This window comes from Odontesthes bonariensis, chromosome 13, assembly GCF_027942865.1.
Source record: "Odontesthes bonariensis isolate fOdoBon6 chromosome 13, fOdoBon6.hap1, whole genome shotgun sequence".
Classification (NCBI taxonomy): Eukaryota; Metazoa; Chordata; class Actinopteri; order Atheriniformes; family Atherinopsidae; genus Odontesthes; species Odontesthes bonariensis.
This window is the reverse complement of record NC_134518.1, coordinates 15,896,781-15,909,981: the sequence shown is the minus strand read 5'-3', so window position 1 is coordinate 15,909,981 and position 13,201 is coordinate 15,896,781. Positions and strand designations below refer to the sequence as shown.

At 39.1% G+C, this 13,201-nt stretch overlaps 1 protein-coding gene across 5 annotated transcripts in view; it reads left to right on the top strand.

The window, feature by feature from the left end:
- The window catches only part of gria3b (glutamate receptor, ionotropic, AMPA 3b), an 88,202-nt gene that overhangs the window by 35,271 nt on the left and 39,730 nt on the right, over positions 1 to 13,201 (top strand). For all 5 annotated transcript variants that reach the window (XM_075481148.1, XM_075481145.1, XM_075481144.1 and 2 more), the window contains exon 4: positions 8,501 to 8,688. In XM_075481148.1, coding sequence (XP_075337263.1) covers positions 8,501 to 8,688 — 188 coding nt within the window. The remainder of the gene's footprint in view (positions 1 to 8,500; positions 8,689 to 13,201) is intronic.

Below are 13,201 nucleotides of genomic sequence, written 5' to 3'. Positions count from 1 at the left end.
ACTTGTACTATGTTGGGATGTGATTAACAGTGTGGAACAGTTGAAAGTTACAGAAATATAGCCTGTCTGATATAAATCTGTTCATTTTTACAGTCTTAGGCAGTTTTTCAAAAGGAATATCAAAAAGGGCACTAAAAAGATCACTCTGACTGTTGCCTCTTTGGCTACATCAATCAAAAACCAAAAACTATGCTGTGCTTTGTATTAAACCCTCATAACACACCACAGACACAGGTAGATAGGTTGGCTCCTGGCAGAATTATGTGCCAGCAAGGGCAGGATGCTTGTGATTGGAAGGGTGACCACACCTAGTTAGCTTAATCTCCGCTGGGTTCCTGCCAATCTACATTACAGTAGAAAGAAAAATTGAAAGTCAGATATGGAGGGGGAGGGGACTAAATTACTAAAGCAAACTTTGCACCCTATCCTTCAGCAATCCCCCTAATTGGCTATCCAGAGACAGTTCCCTTTGTTCCCTAAAAGAGTCAAACAATAAATACCTCCTGCTGCTCTCCTGGATGCCTTTGATGGCAAACCAAATGAAGTCTGTCCTTTAATTAGATTGTTGTGGTTTGGCATTGTTCCTGCTGTTGTGCACAACATAACAAATCAAGAGATTTGAAACACTCTGAAAAGCACTGAGGATTGTCCAAACTAAAGTGATTTAACACGTAAAAAAAACATAAAACAACTGCTTTTAATCCTGCATAACCATTTAAGTATGTGCGGCTATGATGTGTACTCTGTAGTTTGCACAAAACTGAAACAACATTTATAATCAAAGACTACAAACCTTCAGCAGCTTTTTCCCATTTCAATTTGTTATACAAGTCATTTTTATGCCATTTTGATGCATTTCACACATATAATGCCTAGTTAAGGGCAATATTGTTCTCCACAATGGTTCAATTCTATTATTTGCTCACAGTGCGATAACAAGTGTGAATGCCAGCTCTTTACTGCAACCGTAGTTGGTTTCCTTCGCGTTGTGGTCCCATCACAGCCACAATAATGGTACATTAGATGCACCTAGCTGGGACTTTATACACATACACATACACACACACACACACACACACACACACACACACACACACGTATGCCTCTTGTGCTTTAGAGGGCCTCTCCTTCACGGTGGCTTCATAACAACTAAATTATGCATGCATCAGAAGAATAAATCAGCTCGGACACGCTGACAAGGAAGGGCACATCAGAAAAGCCATAAAATGCACAAGGAAAATAATATTAAAGAAATATGGATGAAGCTCTGCGTCACCGTGATTCTCTGTCTCTTTTTATTTTGCACACATAAACTGGTATCACGGCTAAAGGGACATCCTGATATAGTCCAACCTGCAATGGTAACCTGTGTAATGCAGTAACCCCTTGGAAAAAAAAACTACAAGTCAAGCACTTGTACCTTAGAAAACATGATATGAGAGCTATCATCTGTCGCAATAAGCACACAATAAACCCCTCTGCTCTCCCTGTGTCCTCTTAACTGAACCTGGAATAAAGCCATTTTACCACCTGCCCACTGTTAGCTTCAGCAGCCATGAAATTACTGCTGGGAGCTTCCTTTTTTCATTATAACAAAATGTCCTGGCCTTTTCTCCAAGCAGCTATAGTGGGGGTGGATTGCTTTGATGTTACTTTATGTCACAGGAACAATTTGTTCGTTTGAAAGAACAAATAAAATATGTCATCCTTGAGAGTAAACACGATTGAAGAAAAACATTTGAACTTTTTCATAAAAGGGTCTCTCTTTTTGTCATTTTTCTTTGCATTTCAGCTGATTTGCTAAAGCTGCCCAGAGACTTTTGTGCAGCTCTTGATCAAGTCCTTTAGACACACCCATACACAACTCCCCCTGCGCGTTAGTGTCCATGCACCTCTGTGTGTACAGTATGCGCCAATATGTCACAGTACGTAGTGTGTGTGAGAGGGAACAATAACTGACAGGGAAAGATGGAGGAGCTCTGAAAAGTCTGTGGGTGGATTTTTCTCAGTGGAAAAGCACTCCTCTCCTCCCTCCTGCATGTACTTCAAAAGATATAGAGAGCATGCTGCCTCTCTTTCATATGACATGCGCTGTCTTGTTGATTGGGATAGCATTTAGCAGAGAAACAGTTTTGGTTGTAGGCCTGCCAGATCAAAGCTTTGGCTAAACATTTTGGGCTACTTTGGTACTTGCTTTAAAAGCAATGCTACATAGCTGCCATTGCTGTAAAGTCCTAACACAGGTGTGACATATTCTCTGGAACATTTTTTCATCCAAATCAAATGTATCTATTTGCATCTAATCTGACAGTTGATTGTCAGGAGTTTGAACTGTTTTTAATAGTTCTTTATGTTTACTGTAGGGGTCATGAGAACCCTGTGAGCATACAAATACAAATACTCCCCAAGCCTTTAATAGTATTTATACTTACTTGCTAAAAAAAAAAAAGACGGTGAAGACAAGGCATCTGTAGGAATATTTATAATTTAGAACAAACAGAGACACTGTTAATGAAGAATGAGATATTTCCAATCTAAATTTGTTGTGTCCTTTTGGTAAAGGCATGCAGCCCTCAGCTAATGATTCCTATTTTCTTTCAAGGCCAATTAAATCAAATAGACTTTTTTTTCCAGCACAAGCACATCTACGCTCCTCTGTTGGTCTAATCATAACTTTTATCCAGCTAACTGGCAACTGTTCACCTTGGTTACATTACACAGTTCTAGTAAAAAGCCTTCCCGCAGTTATCTGGCTACACAAGTAGTTTTTGTTGCCCACAATTTGAGCTTATAGGTGGATTTGAGCTCTTTTTGCTGGCGAGGTATTCATCTCTAAAAACATTCATCTCTAATTCATGTCTAAAAACCAGGACAGAATTGTCTGCCTGGCATGATACTAGTATAAATAAATGGCGCACAAACATTACATGAAAGGGTTTGTAACGGTGCTATATCCGCAAAGTTGCCTTTCCATCTCTTTCTTCGGATCTTCACTCAGGATCAAGCTAAACCCACAATTACCCAAAATAAATAAATAAATGTTATGTTCAGCCCAGTCATTTCTGATTCCATGTGAGGCCGTGGACAGTGATCAACGGGGCGTGTCAGGCTGTCAGAGACCCTTCTTTACCAGAGGATTGGCACATTAGAGTGGAGAGCAGACACATTTACAGGTCTCTATCATGTCTTGGATTTTTACCCCTCGCCAATGGGTTCAGATTGTATTGTTTTTATCTTTCATTTATCTCACCCTACATAGTGGTAGTTTACATTTTTTTTTTTTTTGTCTATTTTGTACCACTGTGGCCAAATTAGTATCTTACTTTTCATTGTTTGATTAGTTTAGAAGGTTGGGCTTCAGGATTTTTGTAAATCCAGTGATATATGAGCAAGCAGTATAGCTGTGTCTCTAAAGCTAACACTGGGTTGCTTGCTCGGAGGAATTTGCACTATTTTTATCAATTGCCTAGTTAGCGCAGATTCGCTGTGAGGTATGAGAGATGAGTGTGAGAATGAAATAAAGTGCAACTGAGGCCTGTGACACTCCGCACCAAACCCTAATGAGAGGCAGGGAACCAAAGGAGCTGGGCAATGAGATTAGATGCAACTCAATTCAATTACTGCTGAGCCGCCATGGGTGACGCTTCAAAACTCATACTGTTAAGATCCGGTTCACAGACGGAGAAGAGGACCGCAGCTCTCACTCAGCCACTGTACGCTACGCTGCCACAACATCACATTCGCAACAGCTCCAATTCATGAGCACACAGGGTATCTTTAGGCTCCGTCTGGATTTGATCGTAGGAAAACGTAGGAATAATTGAGTTTTCATCCATCGCAGCTGTTTATACACTACTCCGCAAACTATAGGCCTAGAGTTGTCTCAAGAGGGTATTTGAGATTAAGAAGCAACTTAACACCCCATTCAGGCGTGAAAAGAGCCCCTTAAACAATTTGTAAATTTGAATTCAGGCCTGGACATGAAGTTACACCACTGGCACTTACACTCCCACTCTCCTCTCAGCTAGCTTTCTTCATATAATGTTTCTGATTCCTATATTCACTTCAATTGCAGCTTGTATGACTGGGTGTCAAAGTAGGTTTCTGTAATTATACAGGTTCTGACTGAACACAGAAAATGCTGTTACCAGCAACTCTTTGTTTAGACATCTCTTAAACCAACCTACCAATACACATTTAAATGTACATGTGACCCAGACCCAGCCCCATTTCAGCCTCAGCAAATTCAAGCATGTGTTTTCTTTTTCAGTGCAATCTCAAGCGCCAGAGTTGACGTATATTTTGGACTATACCCTGGCAACATTAGCTGGCAGAAACTCGGAATACTAATGTAAAAAAAATGAATGATTAACACATGAAAAGAATTTTAATGAAGTAATATAAAACTGAAATTTTAAAAATATAAATAGCATTTTTCAAATTGGGGACTGGAAAGTTATGCTGTGAAATTACTGTTAAGCCTTTGTTCCATCTGCTTTTTCTGTGAATACATACGTATGAATACATACGTATGATAATTACCAGCTCCTGTGTAGCTAACCCATTTTCATTCCCAGTGTGTCAAATACTTCCAGTTTGCCAAAGCTGCTAGTCACTCTGATATACGAATGAGGGCCCCGATGTGTGAAACTCTGTCTATTTGTTCACACAATGGCACAAATGTACAAATGCCTTCCCTTTAGTTGGATTTGTACAGCTCTGTTTACACCTGGTCTTCCTCAATGAATCATAGTGAAATTCTCCACAAGTCTAATTTCTGTCCCATCGTTAGCAGTGAAAAGATTAATTAATGCAGACACTGCATTAGTTAACCATTTGGATATAAAAATTCAATTTACACCCAAAGACAGGGCAGTAGAAAAAATGACCCAGAGAAATTAAGTCTTCATTCTTGAGTCACAAACAGACCAAAATTTTATGTCAAAAAGTGTGTGAAAGCTCAAATTATTGAAAAATGGGTAGATGCTAAATTTATTCCTCCCTTATTTTTCATTTCCACTTCTATCTATCAGGCTTTCACGTTTTGCAAAAGATCTGAGTGCGCATAATTTAAAGTTTTATGAAAAAAATAAAATAAATTATGTGTGAGATGGAGGTAGACTTAACGTAATCGCAGGATTCATGGAGACCAGCCTTTGATTTCTATGCAGGAATATTGTTGCCACTACACTGTTTTGGTTACAGTTAGAAGTATAATGTCACAGTGATGTTAACCTGCATGTTAAAAGATATCGGGTATCCTGTGTTTGTGAGCCCTAATCAGCTGTATCTGATTAGTGTATACCTATATGGATTTAATATAGAGAACATTTTTTATTGTTTCCATTGTACCAAGCACTGCTCTCATGTTTGCAATACATCATGTAACTGGCTGCATGCGAAATGTCTACCAGTCTCGATGGTATAATAAGCACAGAGGAGTTTGATCAGCAGAAGCTGCTGTATTTGTATAGCACAGCAATTTATAGGAGGTGATCAGGGAATCATGTTGTTGTCTTCCAAAATTTATATAGTTGACTATATTACATTTTCAGATGCAACAGAGCTGTGGGGCTCCTGTTAGCAAAGATCTGCATAGGATTTATAGCTTTTTCTCCATGTTGGAAATAAATATCACAATCAAAAGCATTTACGAGGACCTCCAGTGCTGTTTAGGACGATGAATTCATTGATTGCTGAAGCTGGAAATTGATTGTGGTGCAAAAAGGAGAGTGGCAGATGTAAATCTTTGTAGAAAAGCAGGAATTAACACAAATTATTTTACTTTTTTACTGGCTTATATACAGATCAGGGATGAGCTATCAGTTTTGTTGCTGCTGTTAGATTAAGTTAAACGGTCTAAGGGTTCTTTTCAAGATTTTGAAGTCTAAATCATGAAACATAAACTTTTCTGCTGACTTTAGGAAAAAAAAAACATGAGAAAAAGTAATCCAGTTCCAGCTGGACTATTTACCACCACCAGATTCCATCTCTTCATTTCCATACAAATGTAAAACTAGGCAGGCATGGAATCTTCTGTGAATCTTAAATGAATCCAATTGTTCCTGCACAGTTCGGGGTTTGCTGGAGGCTGGGAGGATACAAATGCTGCCCAAATCAGCAATTAAAAAAAAAAAAAAGCACTCTGTGGTTTTAATCTGATTGACAGGATAGTGCTTCCCTCTTCCCTCCAATTTTTGTAGTTTTTCTTGAACCTCAGAGCTCCTAAAATGAACATTTCAAGCACAATTTCACAGATAGTTATATAAAAGAAGCCCGAGTCTGTAAAGCGTTCAAGTTTCTCTTGACACTTTAAATATTCTAAGACATGTAATAGTGCCTTTCATGCTACACAGAAATCAGTGTTTTCACCACACTAGATAAATAGATACATGAAGCCCAAACAAAAACATCCAATCACTTCTCATCATTTTAACCCTTGTACATGTCACACACCTGATGTGATTAGTGCATTATGAATGGCTCATTTGCATTTTTACGTTTACCAGCCTTATCAACAGTTTCAAAACCAACAGGGACCATTTTGACCCAGTTAATCTGCACGACACCTCTTAATGTGAGAAGCTTTTACTGCTGGGAAGACTGCCATGCTATCCAGCTGGCTTATGGTTGGTGAGGGTTCTGTGCATATGCCTGAGGAAAATGAATAATGCAACCATGTTATTCAAACCTGCTTTCTGTAACTTTTGCTTTAGGTAGAAGAGATGTGAGGAAGCATAGAATATGAGAAACAGCTGCTGCTGCTGCTGCTGCTGCTGCTGCTGCTGCTCATGTGATAATGATGATATTTGATCTGATATGATATATGATATTTGTGGCATTTATACAAATATAAAGTCTATTTTACATTTATTCCTGCTGTGATGCCACCACAGTGTAAAGTCTCAGACATTTCAGTTGTTGCCACACTTTAAACAGCCCTTTGACCCAGAAACCTCTGAGGGACCGCTCCCTATGTGTATATTTACACACCCTCAACTCTCAGTATAATATGAGAGAATTGTGCTACAAGAGACATTCATAAAGAGCTGGCTAACTCCTTAGAGATGTGACCTGATAGCTACATTGCCTCATAACATTGAGGTCTGGCAGACAACGTTTCCAGCCAGTACGCCGCAACTCCTTGGGACAGATGACGCAGTGTGCGTGTGGGCCTCTGCTATTCTCTGTGCTGCATGGCAAAAGGTCATCTGGTGGAGATGTGGCTGCGTGCTGCAGAAGTGGTGACACGCTGAAAATGCAGGAGCACGTTGTTCAGATGTCTCAGGGTATTACCAAGTTAAAGATTTCTTGACCACTCAGATGGAATGGAACTGATGGAAAATGCAAAAGCAGAGAACTGAAAAAGTCTCAAAGTGGTTTTCTTGTTATAGCTGTTGTTGTTTCTTTGGTCTCTGTGCTAGCTTTGTTGGCTGTCTGCAGCTGGCTCATGGTGATAAGGTTGAACAAAGAAATAGCTTAAAAGTGAGAAAAATATAAAATATATGACCAGTGTTTACTTTGCCCACTGCTCTTCCGACTGTGTCAGACAATTTGCAAAATACCAGGCCGCATCGAGTTACACTCCTCATCATATAAAAGCTGTGCATGTCTGCCAGAATTTTGTGTTGGTGCCGCTTTATACTTTTTTTTTTCCTTTCTATATCAGCTCCCCACATGATGTACAGTGAAAATGAAACAGAAGTAGACAAAAGAAGCTTATTCGACATTGAGTGCGTTTGCATTGTCCTTGATTTAATGAAATACCAGCAGTATGTTTGATTTTCATTAATAACCCCCCTGTTCAGTCTCACCCCTTCAACACTAGAGACGAGTTAAGCCATTTTTATTTCAGCTTGTGCTACATGCAGTCTATCCCCCCAGAAAGAGGGCTGCATTATTCATTCTGTGGTATGTGATTTGACCACAGTGTTTCTGAGCACTCGGTTAAATGAAAATATTTCACGTGTGAATTAATCATTAGAAGGGCTCATTCTCCATTCTTCTTGTAGCATAATGATCTCTTTCTAACACTGGCCTAGATGAATCTTTCATTGTCTTTATCTTTAAATGCGCTGGCACAATCCTCCGAGGAGAAAAGGGCCGCGATGTGTCACGCAGCACCGTCAAAGTTAACATGTGGCTGTGCTAAATGCCATAATTTAATTGATGCCAAGTGCAATAACATCACCAACTTATCTTTTTAAAATATGGAGATACAATCCCTGTCTTTTCACTTCATTATGGTATTGCCTTTTTAAAATGCAAATGTGAATTCACACACCCATTCACACACTCACATGCACAAAGGTTTGGACGATATTTAGTGGGTTTGCAGATTTTGGAATGCTTTTGATTGTAATGAGATGGCCTTTAACCTTTGAAATCAACTCCAAACCTCCACAGAATATTTAAGAAGCCACTTAGTTCTTGCATAACTGCTACTGTGTGTCAGTCCTTTTGTAATGTAATCCTCTGGGTCGATTCTCCTGCTCCATAGGTTTCTCTATACTGCAGGCCATCATGGAGGCAGCAGTTGCCAACAACTGGCAGGTGACCGCTCGCTCTGTCAGCAGCACCACCGACGCAGCAGAGTTCAGGCGCATCATCGAGGAGATGGACAGGAGGCAGGAGAAGCGCTATGTGATTGACTGCGAGGTGGACAGGATCAATACTATATTAGAACAGGTCAGTCTCACAGTCACCGTTCACATGAGGTTCGGCATGTACTATAGATGATACAATCAAACACCCACACCATCCATTCCGTCATTTTTTTCCGGTGTTATTAATTTCTAATAGATTAGAAGCGCCACTTTCACATGCTAGGGTTAGTTAAGTCATAGTCAATACCACTCAGTCTGTGAAAACTTTTGTCTTGTTTTTCCATGTCTTCTGTCACTGGTGAAAATTGTCTTAATATTGAGTAAATTTAATTAGGCACAACTGTGACTATCAGAGGAATCAAAGAAAAAATACTTGCAGGTTTGTAACTTTGATCCATATTTTACGGGGAAAGTGACCATTTCACCATTTTCTGCATACCATGGATATGCATCTCAACATTTCCCATCAAATGCTCTGGCAAGATGAGGATGTGAAGGGGTGGTGGTAGAATATGTCAGAGGAAAACCCCAAATCCTTTTCCTTGGATGCAACATTGTTAGTCGAGTGAGAGACTTTTTTTTAAACTTTTTTGTTCTCTGTTCGTTTGGAGATGTATTATGTATCTGTCATCTCAACATGTCTGAGCAAGAAGAACATGGCTTATCTCACACCTGGTCAACTGTGAGGATTCTTCTGGGTTTAAAAAGATCTTCACCAAGATATTTTTGTTGTCTATAGCCAGTTCTGCTCTCTAAAGCTGACCAGTCAGAGACTAAAAATTAAAATAAAGAAAAAAGAATGGCCTTACAAGTGTGGAACTGTGGTGTCTAGGCTTAACAAAGTAAACACAGAGATTTTACATTTCTATGGTTTCAAGAAATGTATAATGTGGGCAAGTGGGTTGTCAAGCCAGAACAACCCTGGAAATGCATCAGTACATGGCTCTGATTTGAAATGCTTTTTGTGGTGAGTTGACACTTATATATATGGTTACATTTCAAAACTTTTCTGATCAGTCTTTGTTCATAAAAGCAAAGGATCAAAAAGCTTTTAGTTTGTTTTCTCATAATTTTCTCATTAGTTTTACTTCAATGTTGTTTTATGTACTTCACTCTCATTCGTCTTGTTTTCAGTGACAGAGTGCAGCTGTTTTCAGAGAAATAGCTTGGCAGTCTGATGAATGCCCAGTTAGCCCATAGTTAGCCAATTGCAGAGTAAGACTACCCTCTTTCTGTCTACACTATAATTCAGTATTTTTAGTCCTTTCACTCTAGACAAAAATTAAAAAAAATTCTAACACCCATATTTAGCTTTTGTCTTGAAAAGCTAAATAAATGTTTTTCAGTTGGAGCAGTAATAATAGCAGCAACCTTGATATGTTTTTATTTATTTTAGATTATAGCGTGTCATAAGATAACAAACCTGCTGATTAGCTGTGTTCACATCAACTAGCGGTTCACCGTTAGTCCTTCCTTTTTTGGACTGTTACCAGCAGTCCAACCAAGAATGATAAAATATTTTTCTCATGAATTCATGTCTATCATAAAATGGGGTCCACCACAGCCTGTAGGAATGACCAATGCCATTCCATCCTCTTGTTGGCTGTCTCTGGGAGCAATAATTCAATTGGAATGTGTGGTGTTAGTGCATCGAGGGTGGCCACGCTGCTGCTAGCAATAGAATGGAATCAAATTACTAGTTTATTTTTACCACTTATATATGTTATGATGTTGACCAGCATTTTCTGTAACAATGGATGTTTTCTGTGTGAGTTCTAATGACCAGTCAGTTTTTGCGCAACTAGGCAGGTAATCCTACCAGTTAGAGAAGGCAATTTTGGGGTTGTTTGATTGCTTCATTGGTGTCTTATTTGGAAATCATTGCATTGTTGAAGAATACCAAGAGAGCCTGAGGTGGAGAGGTCTGAGTGTGAGCTGACGAAAGACGATGCAGACTGTTTAATCCCTCTGTAACAACCCAAAACCCCTCCATTCTTCTATCAAGTCAATTGCCCGAGGAGCAAATGAAAGGTCCACCAATCCTTGTAGAAGGAGAAACACAATTACCATGAATAGATGAGTAGCTATTATGCCATGCATTTCCTCTGTTTGACTGCCTCACTCCACCCACTACGCCCCTGCTTGCTGCTGCCTACTTATAAGGCAATCAGTTCCAGAATTGGATTCTGCTCATTAACATTCATTTAGATATTGGCTTCTCTTTGCTTCACAATATCCCCTCAACGACTGTTTGTTTCACTTGTTTTTTATGAGTCTAATTTGATCCCAGAGTCATAGTTTAAAGCAGAATTGCCGTTAGTATTAATTTGCTGTGTCTAATTTAATTCTTGAGCTGCAAATTTCCTTGCCTTACAATCCTGCGACTAGACTAAAATCTTTTCCCTTTTTCTGTTAACAACAAGCATCAGCTTTTAAGAATAGCCTCGAATACTCATTACAAATCAAACATGAGGCATTTTAATGGATGTCTCTGTAATTGCTTCTTTCCCCTGCAAACAATAAGGATGCGGGGAAATAATCTGTTTGATGTTCTCCCGTTCCTGTCTGTGTACTCCTTAATAACTTAATTGTTTTTCTCTCAATCGCCCACCATCATACATTTTGCAGTCTAATTTTTGTGTTTGCAAAGAAGGAAATAATATTTTTTTCATAGGACTTAACCTTCAAACCAGCAGTGTCCTCAGTTGTGCCCCTTGTTTCAGTGACAATCTCAGCATGGGACTTTTTTGCTCCCCCCCTTTTTGGAGCTAATTGGAATAATCCGGCCAACTCTGCCAATATGAATGAGTCACAGGTATTCAGAGAAGCGGCTGGACTTCTCTCTCTAGCTGCCCCCTATTGGGCCACACTCTCATACACTGAAACAGGAATGGACTGTCTCCCATGTGGGCAATCACACAAAAAATTGTACCCACTGTCAGCCATGTGGAAACCTGCTGCTTATTCCTGCTGGTGCAGTTCTATTAAGCAACGATTGTAGACAGATACAGATACATTTGTGGTGGACTGGTGGGAGAGTTTGAGTAGCAGAGGCTCGTGTTGATATGTCGTAATGTCTGCATGTTGCTTCAGTCCGTCAAGGTCACTGCCTGTTGAGAGAGGATCACGAAGCAAGGCAGAACTAGCGAGCTGATTGCTGGGGGAAATTCGAATAGCTCAATGTCTTAGTTTTATGATTTCACTCTGAGTAATCCCACTGCTAGTGAATGACTTAATACCAAATAAGCAAGTGTTGAGTTTGCCAAATTTGTTGCGGTTGTTCCACTGAACAAAAAAAAAAAAATAGCACCGCCCTTCATTAGCACCGGTTTTGATCTAGTGGATCCTAGTGCTACTTTTCAGTGTTTCGGTTTTCTTCCTAAATGGCTTCAAGGTCATCCAATGATACATACATATTTAGATTTGATTTAAGTACAATGCAAAAACATTTAAAAATATTTTTGCCATTTACTCACCAGCACTTGTTTCGGCTATACGCACTGCTATTTATGTGTTTTCTGTACAAATGAATAGTGAAACAGTTTTATGAAACTCATTTTAAATTTTGAGCAAAATAGATTTAATATTTAATGAAGCCAAGGCAGCTTTTGAAGAGCACGCAAGGTTACATCTTCAAATCCCTTGAAGGAAACTGTAGGTAAAAGTAATTGATGTCGCTGTGCACCGCACAGAATATGAATAAATGACAAATGATGTTGCCCACTGGTTTGTGAACTGCAGTCTTGAAGTCTCTGGTTCTGCCTTCAACCGTCTCCATGTTGGACTTTTTTGGTGCCGGAAGTGATCATATTTGGACATAAAGGTGTCCAAATGAGCTGGATTTTGACTCTTTTGAGTCTATTCTTTTGTGGACGATCATAGATCAAATTATGAAGACCCACCAGAACTCAGATCACAAGGAGTGGATCTAACTGACTTTACCAGAAGGACATGAGGAAACATTATTGACTGAGGTCATTGTTTTTTTTAATGGGGGTCTGCTGAGACATTCTGAGATGTTTTTGAGCCAGGATCTCATGTCTATCAGTGGAACTGCACCTTGAGGCCTTTTATCAGCTTTATGCTGAACAGATGACTTTGTCCACCCATTTTATCCAGTCAGTGGTGGAGAGTTATGTCAAGGTCCTGTCAGCTATAGAATCATACAGGTTTATTGGTTTCCCTGAGAAGAAAATGCTTTATTCTCTATTAGATTTTCTTAAGATTGAAGAGAGGGTGAAATTTATGTTTTGATAATGTTTTATCGGTCATTACGCTTAATTGTGGATGAGTTTCTTTAAATAGCTAACTCAACAACTTGGTACATTTACAAAAGTAAAGCCAAGGATCACCAAAGTGTACAGAAAATTTAAACTGTAAAGACAATGTTTGCGATTTTCATATGAAAAGATAAACACAAAGCATTTGACTCAGAATTAGACTAGAAGTAACTGATTAGACATTTGGTGGTCAAAGATCAATCGTGATTTTGGCCCAAAACCAAGTTGTAAAGGCTTATTTTTACAAAAGAAGAAAAATAGGATAAAACAATGATAATGATTACATTTTATACCCAAAAGATGAAAGGGTGTCTT